The sequence below is a fragment of the Meleagris gallopavo genome, chromosome 4, assembly GCF_905368555.1.
Source record: "Meleagris gallopavo chromosome 4, MGAL_WU_HG_1.1, whole genome shotgun sequence".
NCBI lineage: Eukaryota > Metazoa > Chordata > Aves > Galliformes > Phasianidae > Meleagris > Meleagris gallopavo.
The window spans coordinates 5,379,575-5,399,428 of NC_139407.1; the positions used below are offsets into that span (position 1 = coordinate 5,379,575).

Sequence of the window (19,854 nt, forward strand, 5' to 3'; positions counted from 1 at the left end):
TTGGTCACAGTTTAAGATGATCTTTTTAACTGGTTGTTTAATCTATGGATAATTCTTTATCAAAATATTCAGTATCAAGGTATTCTAATTTTACTTAATGAAAACTCATGTTAATAGTAGGGTTAGCACAACATTGAATAAATCCACCTGGCCATTTCATATTTAGCTATATCTACATTTCTCCATTTTTCATTATGAAGGTTGAAAGCGTCAGAAGAGGAATCTCTCTAAAAATCTATTTTATGTTGACTTGTTGCTCTGGATATCGCACCCAGGATAGAACTGTCAACTTCACTTTTCCTCTGAAAGTAAGGCTGAGATTTGACTCGACCCTTCATAGAAAAGTTATTTATTCAGTAACATTTATTGCTTTTTCTTGTGGATGATAGAGATGTCAAGCAAAGGCCACATGAAGTTCAACCACAAAAACCAACACACTCACCCCTAGCAGAGTGCATTTAAGACAACGTATATTAATTATCTGGTCTGCAAGTGAAGCCTAGCAACTCATCATACAATTCTGCTCAAAACCACATAAAGGGGACCCTCGAGAATCACCAGTGAGCTCTGATCTTTGGCCAACATCACAGACACAAAATTAATTCACACACTGTGTATGAAATACTTGACTTCCAGTTACTAAAGCCCATCTGTTGTGTTGTCAGGAACTTATTACCTTGTAAACTTATTACCCAGGAACTCCCAGACAGTTCAGCACTTATTACTTTCTTTAACATCAATTTTTTTTCTGTAAATACCAAAAAAAAAAAAAAAAAAAAAAAAAAAAAAAACACCAAAACAAAAACCAGTCATCATTTGTGATCATCTGATGGAAAAAATAAACTTCATATATTGAAAACAATATATACAATGTGTTATATAAATTAATATAAAATAAACAGCCTCAACGGGGAAAAAAGGTTCAAGTTGTGCCTTGTGAAGCTGTTATTAGAGATTAGGATGCCTAACGAAGTCTTTCCATTATACTGATTTTACATGCTACAGCACAATGCAAAAAAAAAGTCTCTTGGTGGAACATTTTAACATTTTGAAAGGGCTTTGATGCCTTTTTAGGCCACAATTTCTGCCCACTGCACAAATTCAGAGCCCATTTCTGAGTTATAAATGGTGCTTTCAGCACCATAAAAATGACATGTGCTGATTCACCTGAAATAACAGAAAGGAATATCACACAGCAAAAAAACATGGAAAGAAATGCTTATTTTTGAATTCTTATGCTGCTTGACAAAAATCAAATCTTAACTCATGTAAGAAAGCAGAAAGCTCAGTAAGAACATCTTTTAACAGTTTGCTATTTATTTACTCGATAGGGAGGAAGGAGAAAAATAAATCAATGAAACCATATGAAACTGAGGATTCAGAAAAAGGAAAAAAGAATAAGGGATGTTGAACATTACGCAGAAAGCCACTCAGAATTTAGCATGATTCTGCAAAGAGTCTCTTACATTATTTGACAAGCAGCTTTATCCACTTATAAGTCAGGTCATCCAGTCTCATCCCATAAGTCAACACAAGTAAGTAAACAGATTTCAAGTCATGCACATACATCAACACTCTGAAGCAAACAATTATCTTTTACACACAAAGTGGTGTCCAGCAGAGATGCAGGAAAATCTGCAGTAGTTAAAATGCAGTTTTATTCAGAAGTTACCTTTCAGTTTATCACTGTACAAGTTTATTGATCTATAAATTTCAGCATTAAAAATAATGAAAGCCCAACTGGAATACATCATTCTCATCTTGGTACATTTCTGACTTTCATGTTTCAGTCCAAAAGCCAAAGCTGTGACAACAGGAATAACCAGCCTTTGATGTAGAAAATGGGCTAAGTCAAATGCTAGATGATATCAAGTAGTAATAAAATAATAAAAACTATTAAGTAATAATAATGAAGTAATGATAAAAACATTTCAGTGGGGAAAACTGTGTATTCTTTTTGAACACAAAGCTAATAATAAGAACTAATAAACTATGTCACAGGACCCAAAGAGACCTTCCTTCTCCACAATTTCACACAACATTTCTCTCATCAACTCTGAGCTAATCTGCCTATGTGAGTCAGAAATAATTCTTTTTAAATTTTCCTGTAAGTTCAAGGATACGAAATCCATTTTCTTGGCACCTTTAACTTCATATGGCTCTCAGGCATACACAGATTATTCTCTGAAGAAATGAACGTCCCTTCAGTAAGTCAGAAGAAAACCCAAGCCCCACTTTGGATTCCAAATTCAGAAAGACTGTGTGATTCTGCTAAGCAGTGCGAAACAACGTATCGGTATCAATCTCGTGGTTCTCCTGCCAGTTGTGTCTCCGTGTTAAGCATCCATCTGCGATCTCCTGTAGCTCCGGCAGAGGGCAATGTAATTAAGCCATTCATAAGGCACTGCTCAAGGCAACCGCCGTGACCAGCTCCTACTGAATTCCTCGGGTTTTGTTGTTGCTCTGGGTTTGGGCTCCAGTGCTAAATGTTTAAAGTTGTATCTTCTTCTGATCCCAGAAAAGTTCACACTGCTTATTACTTTTCTTTTTTTACTGCATAAGTGCACAGGCACGTTCTCAATGCCTGGAAATATCTCTATGGAAAATCAAGATACAACACGCTTCACTACCATTTTTTTCTTGGTCTCTGCCAGCTGTTTGAATGTAAATGTTACACTACGCCTCACATCCATAAGAAATCTTTACATTAATGTGTAGCTTTCAAAAGGCTCAGAGGTGTCTCCTGAAATTGATTAACAAGCAAATTGGAAGCAAGTAAACTGAAGGTACATGATAAACGTTATTTATTTTTCCTTATGGCTTCACTATTCACACACTGACCTGTGTAGGTAGATATTCACATTCATATGCATAATGGGATAAACAGTACAGCAGTCATAGCTGAGTAACACAAGCTGAGACCGTAACAAATGAGAACAAGCCCAAATACAGCAGCTGTAAACACAGAAACAAAAGAAGAACTACTTACCATTAGAAGGCCTCCAGTAAATCAGAGATCTCTAGCAAGAAGCTTCACCTCCACTGCCAGCCCTTCAATGAGGTCTGGGAAGAGAAAGATCCTGGCTCTACCCCTCCCCATCACTCAGCTGCACTGCTTGCACCTGAGCTCCCCTGGGTTGGCCCTGCCTTCCCACCAGGTGCTCAATCACTGCTTCAAGCTGTGACTTAGCATTGCTGCTACAATGTGAAACGAAAACTCACTTTCAGAGTTTAACAACAGAAAACCTGTACTGAAATCGTTCGCAGGAAAGCATTATTTAACAGCATCAAAGTTTATGGATCATGAGAGATCATGAAACATCTGTAAAATGCAATGTAAGGTGTAAAAAAGAGTTTTATTCTTCTCTTCACTCCATTTGGCATTTTCAGCTCCCTGCATATAAAGTGGCAATGGCGTTTCCTATATCCATGGCTTGTGCAATAACAAGAGCTTGCAATTGCTGCTACAAGTCAAACATTCACAATGGCAAGACAGTCCTTGGTAGCATGTTCTTACAGAGAAAAAGTAGCTAAAACTTCATTAATTTATATGTAAATATATATACTAACATGTATGTGTATATACAGTGTCCAACACAGCACTGAGCTCAGCTAGTAGTATTTCAAAGGTATTGTGATATAACTAGATAATCGTGATATACAAGGGCTGCTCCAGACGTTGGCCATGACATCAGAGGCAGATTTTAGGGATATGACAGTAGAGGCTAAACTTTCCCCCCAGTATTCCATTATACTTCATTGCCATGAGACAAGTGACAGCAGAGGGGTAGTCTGACAAAATGGCACCTGATATGGCAGTGTGTATGAAGCAAAAGTGTGTCACTGAATTCCTCCATTGTTTGAAACAATTCCCCTTTTTCCTATCACAATAGACCCTGCTAAAGAAAATAATCTGTCTTCTGCTTTCTTATAGTCTCCCTTTAGATACTGAAATGCCAACATCTGCTCTCCCCAGAGCCTTCTGTTCTCCAGGCTGAACAGCCCCATCTTTCAGCCTGTCCTCACAGAAGAGGTGTTCCATCCCTTGAAATGCCTTTTTGAGGGCCTTCTCTGGACACACTCCAACAGATCCATGTCCCTCCTGTGCTGAGGACTCCACATCTGGATGCAGTACTCCAGGTGAGGCTTCACCAGTGCAGAATAGAGGGGCAGGACCACCTCCCTCACCCTGCTGGCCACGCTGCTTTTGATGCAGCCCAAGATACAGTTGTCTTTCTGGGCTGTGAGGGCACATTGCTGGCTCTTGTCCTGCTTTCCATCCACCAGTACCCCCAAGCCCTTTTTGGCAGAGCTGTGCTTAATCCTTTCATCCCCCATCTCGTACTGACAGTAGGAATTCCTGAACATGGGGGACCCAGGTGCAATTCTGCAGTTGGATTTGTCGAGGTTCTACAGAGCCCACTGCTTCAGCTTTTCTAGATCTCTTTGGATCACATCCTGTCCCTCAAAGGTGTTGACCACATCAGACAGTGTGCTGTCATCTGCAAACTTGCTGAGGACACGCTTGATCCCACTGTTGATGTCATTGATGAAAATATTAAAGAGCATTGGTCCCATTGACCCTTGAAGGACACCATTCATCACTGGTCTGCTTCTAGACATTGATTCATTTTCCTCATTCGTTGAACAGTCCAGCCATCAAATCCGTATCTTTGTAATTGGGAGAGAAGGATGTTCTGGGGGACCATTTAAAAGCCTTACCAAAGTCCAGATAGATGACATCAGTGGCTCTTCCTTGGTCCTTTTATACCCTTTAAAACTGTACTCTTGAGGGACAAGTACTGTTATGCTCCAGCAATGTGTTCTGCACAACCCTTACCATGTACTGAAACTCAGTTTTTATTTCTAGGAATGCATTTTAATCACTTTACAGGACTGTGAAGAGTGACTGAAACACTGTCTGTATCATTTTACCAAGCTGCGATCTTTAACTGGGATTTAACCAATTGATCTGACTAGGAGCAGACACAGTTATCAGTGCAAACAGCCATCTGTTCGTAGCCTCCCTTCTAGCCACTGTACAGAGCAGTCTGAAAGACTCACAGCAGAAGAGAGACTAGGTGGATACTCTAGAAATGATTCTCTGAAGTACCTTACCTGCCTTTCCAGAGAAAAAGGAATACAGACTGAATCCACAAATCACATCTGTAGAGAGATTTGTAATTAATTTCTTTCTGCTTTACCTTATTCTGTTCAGTTGAAGCTGAAATACAGTACGTGTTGCTATGTTTGTTTCATTTCCCATTCCCAAACCTAATGAGTAGATGCAGGCAGCCATCTTAGATTCCAAAATATCTTATCCATGAACACCTGTAAAAAAAATACTTTGAGATTTTTTTGAAGATAGATAATTTTCACATGCAAAAGGGTTTTTTTTGTTTGTTTTTTCTTTAAATAGGTGTTATGTCTTTATTGAATCAGTTGTGTCGCTAAGTGTAGAACAATCTCGAGTCTTTTCTGGTGTCATGTTTGAGGGGTGCCTCACCCTTTGTGGTTTTTAGTGACAAATGAACTTGTGGGTATACCTCAGAGCCCAGAATAACAGTTAAAAAACCATGGGCAGCAATTTCATTATTGACTGGACTAGGAAGTCATTCAACCATTGGTCTTTATAATGTGCTCAGTGAACAGGAATAGAGGAGTCTGATTTCAATCACATTGATCTTTTTTATCTTTTCTAAGCATGGATGAATAGGGAAATTTTGCTGAGATTCTGAGAGAAAAACACTGGAATAAGGGGCAGGAAACTCAGGCAGAGTACAAAGAAGTTCCTAAGGTATGCAGAGAGAAAATTAGGAAGGTAAAAGCTTGAACTCAACGTGGCCACTCTAGTAAAAGGTAACAATATATATATATATTTAACAAATACATTAACAGTAAGAGCAGGGCTAAGGAGAATCTCCATCCTTTACTGGATGTAGCAGGGAATGTGACCACTGAGGATAAGGCTGAGATGCTCAATGCCTTCTTTACATCTGTCTTCAATAGTCAGACTAGTTATCCTTGGGGTACTCTACCCCCTGATCTGGAAGCCTGAGATGGAGAGCAGGATAACCCCCCACAATTCAGGCTGAGTGAGTTGGATACCTTTTACTCCATGTAGACTGTCACAGGTCCATGGGGCCAGATGGGATCCACGTGAGGGTGCTGAGGGAGCTGGCAGAGGTGATTGCCATACTGCTTTCCACAACTGATCAGTGTTCCTGGTCAACTGGAGAGATCTCAGAGGACTGGAGGCTTGCCGATGTGACTCCCATCTACAAGAAAAATTGTAAGGAAGACCCAGGGAACTACAGGCCTGTCAGCCTGACCCAGGTGCCCGGAAAGGTTATGGAACAGATCATTTTGAGTGAGATCACGAGGGATATATGAGACAAGTGGAGAATCAGGGCCAGCCAGCATGTGTTCATGAAATGCAAGTCCTGCTTGACAAAACTCTTCTCCTATGTGACCATCCTGGAGAATGAGAGAAAGGCTGCTGATGTGGTCTACCAAGACTTCAGCAAAGTCTTCAACACTGCCTCCCACTGTATTCTCCTGGAGATGTTGGCAGCCCATGGCCTGGACAGGTACAATCCTTGATGGGTAAAGAACTGGTTGGAGGGTTGTGCCCAGAAAGTGATGGTGAATGGAGTTAAATACAGCTGGTGACCAGATATGAGTAGTGTTCCCTGGGTGTCAGCACTGGGGCCTGTCCTTTTCAGTATCTTTATTGATGACCTGGATGAGGAGATTGAGTGCACCTTCAGTAAGTTTGCAGATGACACCAAGCTGGCAGGAAGTTCGATCTGCCTGGGGGTAGGAAGGCCATACAGAGGGATCTGGACAGGCTGGATCACTGGGCTGAAGGCAGTGGGATGAGGTTTAATGAGACCAAGTGCCAGGTCCTGCACTTCAGCCACAACAATCCCTGGTAACGTTACAGGCTTGGGGCAGAGTGGCTGGAAGACTGTGTAGAGGAAATGGACCTGGGGGTATTGACTGATGCCCAGCTGAACATGAGCCAGCAGTGTGCCCAGGTGGCCAAACGGCCAATGGCATCCTGGCTTCTATCAGAATTAGTGGTGCCAGCAGAAGCAGGAAGATGACTGCCCTCCTGTACTCAGCTCTGTCAAGGCTGCATCTTGAGTCGTGTTCAGTTGTGTTCAGCTTTCAGCTCTTTACTACAATAAAGACATAGAGGCCCTGGAGTGTGTTCAGAAAAGGGCAATGAAGCTGATGAGGAGTCTGGAGTACAGGACTTATGGGGAGCAGCTGAGGAAACTAGGTGGGTAACTAGCAATAGACCTAGAGGGAATGTCCTCGAGTTGTGCCAGGGGATACGCAGGCAGGCGGTTGAGTCACTGTCCCTGGAGGTGTTCAAGAAACATGTAGATGTGATACTAAGGAATATGATTTAGTGGACAACATTGATAGTAGATGGATGGTGGGGCTAGATGATCTTAGAGATCTTGTCCAACCTTAATGGTTCTATGACTCTACTTAATTCTACAGTGCAGCATAGGACTTTATCTGCCACTCGTGCCAGGAAGTATTCTGTATGGTACATGCTCAGTGAATTGAAGAATAAGCTGTTTCCTGTGGTGGTAATGTCTTTTTGTTCTTTTACGTGTACAGACCCACTGCACTAAAAAGGGAGGCATTACTTTCAGAGCAGACCTTGTGCACTGGAACTCAGAGAGACAAGGCCCAGGATCTCAAAATGTCAAGTTAGCACTGTGTGGAAAAGGTGTTTGGGCTAGGTGACCTCCACATATTGCTTTCAAGCAAAATCTTTTTATCAAGTAATTCCTCTCCAGTCATTCTCACCTGTTCCTTACACCAAATTAATTCTGGCTATGCATGGCAGGACTGTTTTTTACTGCAAAATGATTCAGAAATGGCCTTAGATTTCAAATCAGAAATTTATCTATTTTTCCTCAGATTTTAGATCCCTATGGCTCCATCTCATAAGTCACTCACATTCATGAAGTAGCTGGATTCTTGTCTGCTTTCCTGCACCTGGGGTGAAGCCTTGCTCTGGAATATGAGCTCTGGAGCTCAAGAAATTAACAATTATTAAAAGAAGCTATTTCAACCCATAGGCCAGTTCTTCTCTAATATAAATCCATCATTTATTTCAATGTACAGTAGTCTGAGATCAAAACAGCAAATGTTTCTTTAAGGTAGTAAAGCAACAGCTGTATTTCTGGCTTCCTTACTGGGAGTTAGTGGCTTAGGTAATTGGGTTCATTGCTATTTGGAGCATAATCAGCACGCATTCATTCTCTGTACAGCCAGCGTATAAAATTTGCAAGAGCTGCATAGAGTGCATGCTCAATCAGTGTAAATCTCTTAGCAGCCCACATAATGGACATCTGGCTACTGGACTAAAAAATGCACTTGGTAATACAGGCAGATGAGTCATGGACAAGTTTTCCATTTATATATAAATGATTATATCCGCAAGAGACTGAAGGCTGAAAAGACCAGCTTTCCAGCCAAAGGAGGGGAAGATGAAATACTCTTGCAATATTTTCTTGTATTTTTTGAATACTTTCCTTTAGTGCTAAGGTGGCATTTTACATCAGTTAATGATTATTATGGACACAACCCAGTTCTAATCATCCGAAGGACCAGGCAATTCTGTTCCTTTGAATGAGGGTTTATACCGGTGACGAATATGTGTAAAAAATCCTGTACTGAAATTATGTTTGGACTTTTGAGCAGGGCTTAACTGTTGCAGAATCCTCCCCACCTGAACTGGAAACTAGGAAATCTTCATTTTGCTTGAGGAGCAGTACGCAGTTGTGGATGTTGGAGCCTCAGCTAATAATTCAACAGAGATTTCCTGGGATTAAACTGTCAGTTAGGGTATGGTCCTCGTTTAGACCACTGACATCAGAGTAGGGGTGTGTAGGCTGAGTATCAGCAGCTGCAAAGAACGCAGATGATGAGCTTTGTCCTTGCCAATGAATGTCGAATCCCTAAACGTTTTCACTCAGTTAATATGTATTTGCCAGTCAGCAAATGCTGCGAGCAGCAAAGCATAGACTTGAGCTCAATTTCTTTCCCTCCTTGAATAATGCATGCGTAACAAGATAGGATTGCTTGTTTCCATTGCATGTCTTTCCATTTGCATTTCAATCTCACAATATTATGAATCAGTTTTGCTGCTTCTAATTTGAAATGAAAACTAGCCTTTCTTAAAACTCTTCCAGTATTAATTATCTTACCTAGATTTTCCCTAGATTCTCACAAAATCCTCTTCTCGTCTGCGTTCTTCCATCCACTCTCCTGTGTTTGTTGTGTTTGTGCACCCATGTCACAGGTTAAACAGACACGTCTTTGTGAGCACAACCTTGTAGAGAAAAGAACGCTGTGGACTAACTCATTGATTTATAGCGTTTGGGTTGTCTCATTAAGCAGCATTTGGCCCCACAGGTCCTAAATAAATGGTTACTTTTTGTAATGAAATTTTATAGGAGGTTATTTTGGCAGATGTTTTCATCTGTGTGCCTGCTTTTTCTTTCTGGGTGTAGCAGAAATTCTAACTCATGGCTTGAACCAGTAATGGAGCACCTGGTGGGAAGACAGGGCCAACCCAGGGGAGCTCAGGTGCATCCAGTGCAGACCTCTTTAAAGGCTTGGCAGCAGAGGCACAGCTATCTTGCTGGAGGTTGCTGTCTATCTGAGGTCTTCTCAAGGTTATCAACTTCTTTACCAGGTACTTGTTGTGGAAGAGAAGAACTACTGCATTTCCCAGAGGACTGTTTGCTCTTCTGTTATCATTTCTGCTCAGGAGGGCAGATAAAAGGCCTTGGTTGGTCACCTGACAGCCCTTTTCTTCTGATAGTCAGGCTTATCTCTGTTGCAGATGCTGTCTCATCACAGCATTAGAGTAAGGCCTTCAGCTTTTGGATACTTTCATTATATTTACTAGCTTCAATTCTAATTATATTGTAGCATATTGTATTATAGTGTGTTATCTTGCATTCCAATATCTTATTTAGTAAAATACTTTGTTTCTGCTCAGACCTGTTTTGGTTTTGGGCCCATCACTCTATCCTTTTCCCTGTTTCCTTTTTCTGGGGTGCAGATCTGTGGTTCCCTCTATCCTGCTAGTCATGGAACTGGGCTGAATCAGCCCATAAACCACTGACACGTTGTTACATTGGTACATTAGGGAGATGTGTCCATTAACTTCAACTGTCTAACACATTCTGATTCAATAATTGCTGTATCTTCTGTTTCTGAACTGTTCCTATGAGTTTATTGCTGCTCAGCAATATCCAGCCACTTAAGAGAATGCCTGCATTACAAAAACTAGATGTCTTCACCTGTGGCCTAGTCTGAAGTGTGCCTGTGTGAGGAAAATCCTTGTAAGGCAAGTGGATCTGAAAACTAAATCCCATACCAGAACATAGCCCCTGTTAATTGTACATCTTAAAACAAACAAACAGAACACTAAACAGTTGTTCAGCCTCATACAAAAGAAGCTTAAAGCATTGGAATAAATGAGATTGCAAGAGGCTGGCAGAGAGTCACTAGTCAGATTCCACAGAGCTTAATTTCACAGCCCATTCTCTTCAGTATTTCTATAAATGATCTGGGTACAGGACTGGGATGTGAATTAAGTATGTTTACTTTATGACACTAAGTTAGGAAGAGCAGTTGACTCCTCACGGATAGAAAGGCTTTGCAGAGAGATCTCAACATTTTAGTAGGCTGTACAGTCACCAACCACATGAAGTTTGATGAGAGCAAGTACTGGATTCTGCACCTTGGTAGGACCAACCCCAGCTATCCGTACAGACTGGAGGATGAGAGGCTGGAGAGCAGCCCTGTGGAAAGGAATTTGGGGGCTTCAATCAGTGGCAAGTTAAATTCAAGTCAGTCACATGCCCCAGCAGCCCAGGGAGCCAGCCGTACCCTGTGGTACATTGGGCCTGGCCCTACCAGCTCAGCAAGGGAAGGGATCATACCGTTCTGCAGCGGTACAGCCTTGCTTTGAGCACTGTGTGCAGGTTTGGGCATTGTTGTATTAAAAAAAAAATAAACTTCTTAGAAAGTGTCCAAGGAAGGGCTACAACTCACTCTCTACAACTACCTGATAGGAAGCTGTAGTGAGGTGAGGGTCAGCTTCTTTTCCCAGATAGCTAGTGATAGGATGAGAGGGAACAGCCTTAAGTTATGTCAGAGGAGGTTCAGGTTGGATATCAGGAAAAACTTGTTCTCAGAAACAAGTGAGTTATTGCAACAGGCTGCCCAGGGAGTCAGTGGAGTCAGCATCCCCGGAGGTGTTCAAGAAAAGGGAAGGTGTTGAGTGGAGTTACATGGTTTAGTGGTGTGGCAGTGACAGGTTGCTGGTTGGACTAGGTGATCTTAGCTGTCTCTTCCAACCTTAATGATTCTACACTAGAAGGTGTCGAGGGGCCGAGGGGGGAAGACTTACAAGAAGCCACTGTTTGTTCAGCCCAGAGCAGAGGAGGGCTGAGGAAAGGAAGCGGAAGGACAGCACTGAGCACTGCTCTCTGGTGGCAGCGACAGGAGAGAATAGCATAGAGCTGCATCAGGGGAGGGTCAGCTTGACCGTAAAAAGTTTCTTCCCCAGAGAGCGGTCAGGCACTGGAACAGGCTCCCCAGAGTCACAGCCCCAGGCTGACAGAGTTCAAGAAGTGTTCAGACAGTGCTCTCAGACACAGCGTTTGAATTTTGGGTGGTCTCATGCAAAGCTAGGAGTTGCATGTCCCTTCCAACCCAGGATGCTTTGTGATTCTGTAAATGAAAGAAAACAGACATTTCACTGAATATGTGGGGGTGTTTTATAAAATTCTCAAATCTTAGTAATATACAGTTAAGGCACCCCTCTAGAAAAAGATGTTCTATGTATCATGAGTTGTGGCACCTTAATTACCTGCAGACGTCTTCTTGAGGTAATGAGTAAAATAACCTAATAACTAACTGAAACTGATGAAGTCAAGTCATTAGGAAAGCAGTGTCACATCTAAGTAAATTAACTCCATTTTCTATCCTGAATTAACTAGCTGTTATGCTTTATCACAGCTGAATGGGATCATTAACTAATTTACAGTGAAACCAATTATTAACTCTTGAATAAAAACACAATACATTATATGCAAACATCTAAGGCAAAGGCAGAATCCAAATGTGGTTTCGCTTATTTTGTCAAGAAAGTAAATACAGAATAGGACATTCTTTTGTCATTTGTGTTAAGAGTTCAGCCTCAGTTTGGGATGAAGGCTCACAGGAACTAAAGAACCTACCAAGATTTGACACAGGGTTTCACTGAGAAGCACCAGTTTGAGTTACCTAGCTAGAAACTAGAGATAAATCCTAGCAAACTAACCCTAAAGAAGGAAACCAGAAGGTTTTTTTTGTGAGACAGTGGATGCTGCTCCACTCTTGGGATAGCATGCCTGCCTTCAAGCTTGGAGAGCTCTACCGAAATCAAGAAATGCTACCATTGTGAAATTCATTGAGAAATTCAGCTGCAATGATACAAACACCTGATACTAAAAGCTGCTTTAGCAAGGAGTGGGATGGGACGATATCTAGAGGAACCTTTCCAATCGCTACAGCTCCACGATTCCAATCTCATTGAGGATGATGGCTGCAGCACAGCATTTTGTAGCAAGGATCGGCCATAGAAGATGGCTGTGGGCAGTTGAGGAAAACAGTGAGTACAGACAGCCACCCAAGACCTGGAAATCATCCCCACAAACTGCCCAGAACCATCTCCTGCCTCAGAGCAGTGCTGGCCCCAACCTTGCAGCATCAAATGGCTTCAGCATGCCTCAAAACTGATCCCTGCCACAGCAGTAGGCCGTGGTATTGCCTGAAGTACAGCAGGATGACGATGCTGATCTTACACGTCTTGCTAGTTATTGGGTACACATAGGACATGTAGATGGTCAGCATGCCCCAAACAAGGTCTGACAAGGAGGAAGAAAATTAGAAGAGAAGGATGAGGAGCAGGATGAGGAGGAGGAAGAATTAATTTGAGGGCAAAACAACTTTCTCTTCCTGACTGCAGAACTGCCATGATAATTAGCAGGAATAGAAAGAGGACTAATGGCAAGGAGGAAAGAGATTGCACATCTGTCTCTTGATACCAGCCTACAAATAGCAACCTGCAGTACACCTCAGGTGAAGGTAATCAAGGAAAATCTTGAGCACCAGCTTGTAGCTATGATTTTTCTATGACACTGTTGGGTACAAAAAAAAAAATTGCTTAAATAAAGACAACACATAAAAGGCTGGAAAGGACCTCCATCTGTCAAGGTTTAATTCTAATCTAGCTCCAAGTAGTCCCTTCTTTGTAAAAGTCTCAATAAAATAACACGTAAATCAAATCTCAGGTGGACAGTGGTTAACACCGTCCCTATCAAAGGATATACCTTGGCACTTTTAGTCTGCAGTGTTTTGCTCAGCCCCTCAAAATTCTCTTACATTTCACTTCAATTTTAAAAATCTGTCATTCAGCATAACATTGTGTTCTCCACATAGCAGCAGATGTTAAGAAAGCTGTAATTTTAACAGCTTTTTCTTTTTGTTGAAAGCCTTGTGCCAGTTTCACAAGAACTTACAAAACTAGAATTTCACCTGGACAGAGAAAAGCCATTTGGCCATCACGTCCATAAGCATTTATCTGAGGAAAGCAAAGAGGCTAACATGGCTTATAAAAGGAACAGGGCTATAGGTGGCCCAGCTTGTAGGGTCACTAATAGCAAAGTTAGCAACTGTCAGGGAAATATGGGAATATGCATGTGGCAGGGGGTGGAGATTCATGATCCTTGAGGTCCCTTCCAACCCTGGCCATTCTGTAATTGTTAAACCTAGAAAATCATTCCTACAGTCTGCATGCATCCTATTTAGTGACAAAAAATCTTTGTGAGTTATCAGACCAAAATTACAAAGAAACTTCCTTAAGGCAATTGGTTTTTAACTTGCATCTTCGTTTCTAATCTCAGCATCTTTTTTCCGTCTATGCACTCCTATGGGAAATACGTCAAGAGGCTCGATTTCTCACCTGCACTTTCTTCAGGCGGAATGAAGCGCCGTGGGTACAAATTACAGACAGAAAACAGGCGAGACCTCAGGTTGGAGTATTTCGCACCGCTATGATGCAACCCGAAATCGGCATGCCGCGGGCTGGAAAAGCGGCGCCCCCTGGTTGAGGGCGGGAGCTACTGCAGGCCCGCAGCCGCTGGGCCGCGATCGGCTGAGAGCAAATCGCGGAGTAACCGACCTAAATGTTTCCCTGGCCTTTGCTCTGTGCCACGAAGCACAACGCCGGCAGCCCGAAAACAGAACAAGGTTACGTTCCAAGCAGCACCGACCCACCTGGCGCTTTCCCGGCTCGTTCCCCCATTAACCCGAGTTTAAAATAAAGAAATAAATAAAAAATAAAGGGGGGGAGGGGTGAACGGCCCCTCGCAAGACTTGGGCACGCCCCTACGCAGCGGCAGAGCCCCGCGCCAGCGGCCCGCCTCCCGCGGCCCTTCTCCCCGCCCACCCGCCGCTGCCCGGTGCGGACGGGGTCTCTGCCGGCTGTGCGCCGTGCCGCCGGTAGGTGCGAGCGGCCGCCCCGCCAGCCGCATCGACGGGGGGGGGGGGGGGTGCCGACCTGACGGGACAGGGCATGGTACGGTACGGTACGGTACGGCAGGGCAGGGCTGTGCTCCGAGCGGATCTTCGCCGTGCGTGGGGTCGGGGAGCGCCGAGACGGGCGCACGGAACGGCGCTCCGCGGTGACGTTGGAAGCGGCGCTTTCCCAAAGCGCGGCCGCCCGAGGCGTGATTCCAAGGCGTTGTTGCGATAGCCGAAAGCGGCAGCTCGGTTCTGCTCTTGCTAGAAGGACAGGCCGCCAGCTATCAGTCAGAATCCATGCCTGGCTGTCCGGACGGGCGGTGGAAGTCCTGGAGACATTCAGAGTCAGGCTGGGAGCGCACGGTCCTGCTGTGTGTATCTATCCCTGTCCGCTGCCTCTAAGGTTCCCCTCCAACTCAGACGATTGCAGTCCTGTTGTATGCGATCGTAGCAGCAGGAGGGAGGCTGTGGCCCAGCCAGTGCACGTGAAGAAGAAAACTGCTTCATACCAAAAAGAAAAGATCCAATACTGACCCTACTACAAATTGACGTGATAGAGCCTAGCTGTGGGCAGGACCGTTTGGAGGTGCTACTCGTGGCAGGTGCACGTAGCAGAAGCAGGAGGGTTTCTGTTCATCTTTCTCCTCAATGCTTGACTAATTGCTCTTTCCCCACAGACATGAATTATTCTCGGTTTCTCACAAGTGTGAGTGCAGCAAGAAAAGCATCTCCAATAAGAGTTCTGAGTGAGTATGCGCCCGTTCTTGGCAGGTGCTCTTAAGAGTATCATCTCGTGTTCTAGACTTTATAGAGGTGCTGTGATGAAAGACTTGAGCAGGCTTGAGAGAAAGCCTGCCAGGTGCTCACAGGGCCAGTGAAACATGACTTCTTTAATCTAGAGAAGTCAGGTACATATAAAAAGAACAGCCTTGAAACATTCATTGCAGAAACTCACCCAGACAAAAGTAGTGTTGTTGTCACTTAAACAAGTGCCTGAAAGTCTCTGCTACCGTTTCTGCAGCAGGGGTTTTGGCACAGCTTGCTGTGAATTGACACTCGTTGTCCAATTGTCTAATAAGTAGTGGAGAACAAACTCAGTATTGGAAGGCACTGAGCCAGACCTGATAGCATCCGTCCTCTCACATCTGAGCCAAAAGCATCAAGTCAGCACAAATTCCATATTGTGAACAAGTTCACTTGCCAAGGTCCAGTCTGTGCTCCTAGCAGAGCACAGATTGGATGTGAATGATTGTGAAATTGCATTTAAAAAGCAAGAGTTATCAACGTTTCCTTCGTACCACCTTATTTACACAGTGCCTCTGCCGCTAAAGCCACGCTGCCAGAAACATTCCCTCTCTCTTATTTAAAAGCTATAATCAGATGTAACTACCAGTAGTAGTAAAACAAAACAAACTTAACCTGGGTTATTATTAGATAAAGTGTGTGAGCAACTGCTGCAATGATCAAATTGTAATCAAGGTATTTTCCTTTTACTGTAGCTGAATTGATGCAAAAGTCTCCTCCGTCTCTCATCTCTCTGGCTGGAGGGGCACCAAACCCTGCTGTTTTTCCATTTAAGAAGGCTACTATTGCCACTGGACATGGAAATGCTGTTGAGATTGGGGAAGACTTAATGAAGAGGGCTCTTCAATACTCTGCCTCAGCAGGGTATCTGCAAAGGCTGCTTGCACTAAAAGATGGCAGAGTGAAAGAATCCCGAAGTTCTCTATCACTGCCTTTATTGATCTTTACTGAAACAGCTTTAACTTCTTCAAATTTTCCTCAGTGTTTATATTTCAGTTTAAGCAGGAGGTTCTGAGTAGATGAGCATTTTTCTTTTTTTTAAACAAGCCAGAGATTTCCCAGCTATTAGTATCTGATATACTCCCAAGTCAGTAAAAGGACTCATCCTGTGTTTTGTATTAAGCTGTTCAGTGAATGATTGTGATGATGACCTGCAGTTTCCAGATCCTGGAGCATTCATTTTGCCTTTATTTGGTACTCTAAAGAAGTCGACACGTAGCACTTGTGCTTGAACTGAGATTTTTATAGTATTGGTATTTTTAGTACAAAAATTGCATATATGCTATGTTAGCTTAGCATTCTTATTAACTCCCCCATAGGCAGCACCAAGTCAGGCTTATGACAGGCTTGCAAAAATATGCATGTACCTACGTAGTCACATAAGGCATTAATCAGTGCAGTTGCAGCTTTTCCTAATACTTAAGTGAACACAACTTTAGTAAACAGGCATTTGTAGATGTATTACAAGACCTTATCTTAAAAACAGTTTTTAAAAAAAAACTCATTTCCAAGTTTCTTGCTCGCTGTACCTTACTTCCAGAAGTGCTTTGTCAGGCAGCCACATCCGAGTATGGAAAGATTGTTCCTAGGAGCAGATCCTGTTTAACCTCCACCCATGCTCCATCCTCAGTGAACCATTTCTGCCCAGATTTCTCAATCGTCATTTGATGTGTGTGGACTGTAGATGCTCACTTTTGCTGCTCTTCCAAAAGAAAGATTGATACCTTTTCCATTATTTGATAAAAAAAAGTCAAATTGGCATCTGGGTATAGTTGTGAGACAGTTAAAGCCAGACTCAGGACTGTGTGCTAGATTTGACAGTGATTTAGAGGAGCAGCCTCTTCTTGGCCTGTGTAAGATGTTAGATGCACCTTACCTCATTCCTCTTTCAGCATTCCAGAACTGTTGTCGTGGCTGAAGAATTTTCAGAGGAATCTACACAATCCCCCCACAGCCAACTACAGTCCTGAGGGAGGACAAATGGAAGTGTGTGTCACAACTGGCAGCCAGGAAGGCTTATGCAAAGTAGGACCAAGAACTCAGTATATTAAAAGTACTTCTTTCAAGATGATATTTTCTTCCCTCAGTTCAGCTATACCTAGCATTAAGCATCACTTCAAAGCTTTGTGTAGAGTACTTGTTAAACAAACACCTCAGGCTATCCATACAAGGTAACAGAACTTAAAACACGCTGGGCAGTCTCATGACAAACATACATGAATGTTCAGATATAGCAAAAAGGCTGTCAGAAAATATACTAAGATAACATTTCTTGTTACTCAAGTAATCAGTAAAGCCTTATTGGCTTTACTGTAACATGACAAACTGTATTAATCTTCCTTGAATAATCAACCTGTTCAGTCTGCTCTGCTGCTTAGTTGATACTTTCTGCAAATGAAATGCTTTCTGTTGTATAGAGAACTGTTCCCATTTCAAAACTGTTCTTCCCAGCTCTGTTTTGTTTCTAAAGCTGGTCGTTCATCTGTTTTCCCTACAAACAGCAGTTACTTAATTTTTTTGGGAATTACTGATGTGTAACCAAGACTTACAGTCTCACTAAAGTCAGACCTAGGAAGCATATGTAAAATATTTCTAAAATAGTTTTCTTTCACAGGTGTTTGAAATGCTCATTAATCCTGGGGACAACATCCTTTTGGATGCCCCCACATATTCTGGGACACTAGCAGCAGTAAGTATTTCATCAATAGCTGTGAACATCAGATTTGAACAGCACTTTAGTACCTGATCTACTCGCTTGTATGCCCTGTATTTACAGCAAGAACGCATCTAAGAGTCACGTTTTTACTGTAAATCCAATTAAGTTCATAAAGATTAATTCATAAAAGCTATTCCCAGCACACAGCGTCCTTTTCTAAATGCTGTAGTTTGTTCTGAGACTGAGGTCATATTTGGGACTTGCAAGAAAGTCATCACAGCAGTCAGTTCAGAACAGATTTTAAGCGGGTATTTCAACAAATCATCGTGTTCTACTGAAGTATTTTATAGTCTGATTATGCTGTACCCATAACTAGAGTTTTCAGATGTAAACTAGTAAGGACTGTACAAAAATAGCAAAGTTTCCTTCTGAGAAATTAATTGCTATGTAATTAAACATCAAATAAAAATACATAAGAGTTGTAAAAAGGGTTAGGATAGATGATGTACCACTTCATTCCAGTTTCCCCTTGCACTGACAGGAATTCTGATATCGTTTGGCTAATCAAAGATTTCTTGTTAAGAACATACCTTCAAAATTATTGCATCAACTTAGATTTTCACTTAAAAATGCTGAGCTACATGATACAGATTGAAACCCCATGGAGGTGAGACAGCATGCTGTTTTGTTAGTATTTTTCCTGCAACTCTTCACATTGCCGTCAGTGTGTCGTTGCAGTAGCATCATTCTGTTCTCCCAGGTATTGCTGAATATATTTCTTTCCCCTTTGTCAGTAGTGAGTAGCTTACAGTTCTGGCACTAGTAGAATGCAAATGATCCACTGGAAGTAGAGTTGCGCTAAACTTACTGTCTGCGTTGAGAGCATGAAGAGAACAATTCAAACTCTCCACATGCCTTTCTGCTTGCAAAAATGTGTCATTTCCTGTAGAAGAACAGCAATTAGACATTAGTTGCCTTTTTCTCCTCACGTGGCTTAACGGGGCAAATAAAGAGGAATGTGGTAAGTTTGACAAGCTACATAGCAAACCTAGACAAGCTTTGATTTGAATCGTGAGGACGTAAGAATTTGGGATAGCTATAAAGTCAGAAAGGATCATGACGGTTCTGTTCATCCTATCAACAGCTGAGACCTTTGGGCTGTAACATCATTAATGTTCCTAGTGACCAACATGGCATTATTCCAAAAGCTCTAAAAGAAATTCTGTCCGCTTGGAATCCAGGAGATATAAAAAATCATAGCCGCCCTCTCCCCAAATTCCTGTACACGATTCCAAATGGCTGCAACCCAACTGGAAACTCTCTGACCGCGGATCGCAAGAAGGAGATTTATCAGGTATGTAGGAGGGGCCTCATGAATGTTTTAGGTAGAAATGGGTAAATGTCCATCCTGTTGTAGCTGAAGGTACTCCGCATGTAACGTTTGGGCCCATTGTTGCTCCAGAACAGGTTCTAGCCAGAACTTGTATCTAAACAAAGCCTCTTTCATGAGGAGTCTTCAGTAGCATGAGGTAAATTATTTTTTGCAGTAGTAGTACATTGCTGCTGGTGTCAGGAGCTTCAAAGTGGGTTTACCAGAAGTGTACTGTACCCTTTGAACACACCTTTAGTTATGCACCTGTCCTTGCACTGCAGTAGCGTGTTTATTGTTTAGACTGATGTCTGAATTGGGGATTTGAAACCTCCTCCTGACACAGCTTCATATACAGTGAAGGAGCAACCTGTGGGATCCTAATATGGTCCTGGTAATAGGTCCAGAGTAC

The 19,854-nt window shown here is 42.5% G+C and overlaps 1 protein-coding gene and 1 long non-coding RNA gene across 6 annotated transcripts in view; one reads left to right on the forward strand and one right to left on the reverse strand.

Annotated features, from left to right (window-relative positions):
• Nucleotides 1-14,544, reverse strand: LOC104910511 (uncharacterized). 3 transcript variants are annotated; one of them, XR_014882812.1, is made up of 4 exons: nt 14,054-14,544; nt 6,109-6,278; nt 5,205-5,331; nt 1-3,063 (listed from the first exon to the last, which is right to left on the reverse strand). It is a non-coding gene; the product is annotated as an uncharacterized LOC104910511 (long non-coding RNA). The 3 variants fall into 3 exon arrangements; XR_014882811.1 differs by having other exon boundaries at nt 1-5,331; nt 14,368-14,544; XR_004159442.2 differs by having other exon boundaries at nt 1-5,331.
• Nucleotides 14,468-19,854, forward strand: part of AADAT (aminoadipate aminotransferase) — a 14,820-nt gene continuing 9,433 nt past the window's right edge. For 2 of the 3 annotated variants that reach the window (XM_085222051.1, XM_085222053.1), the window contains exons 1-6: nt 14,468-14,592; nt 15,291-15,359; nt 16,113-16,281; nt 17,310-17,442; nt 18,032-18,106; nt 19,218-19,427. In XM_085222051.1, the coding sequence (XP_085078177.1) occupies nt 15,293-15,359; nt 16,113-16,281; nt 17,310-17,442; nt 18,032-18,106; nt 19,218-19,427 (654 nt within the window). In that variant the 5' untranslated portion in view covers nt 14,468-14,592; nt 15,291-15,292. Of the gene's footprint in view, nt 14,593-14,654; nt 14,674-15,290; nt 15,360-16,112; nt 16,282-17,309; nt 17,443-18,031; nt 18,107-19,217; nt 19,428-19,854 lie in introns of those variants that run through there. The other variant, XM_085222052.1, reaches the window with a different exon arrangement.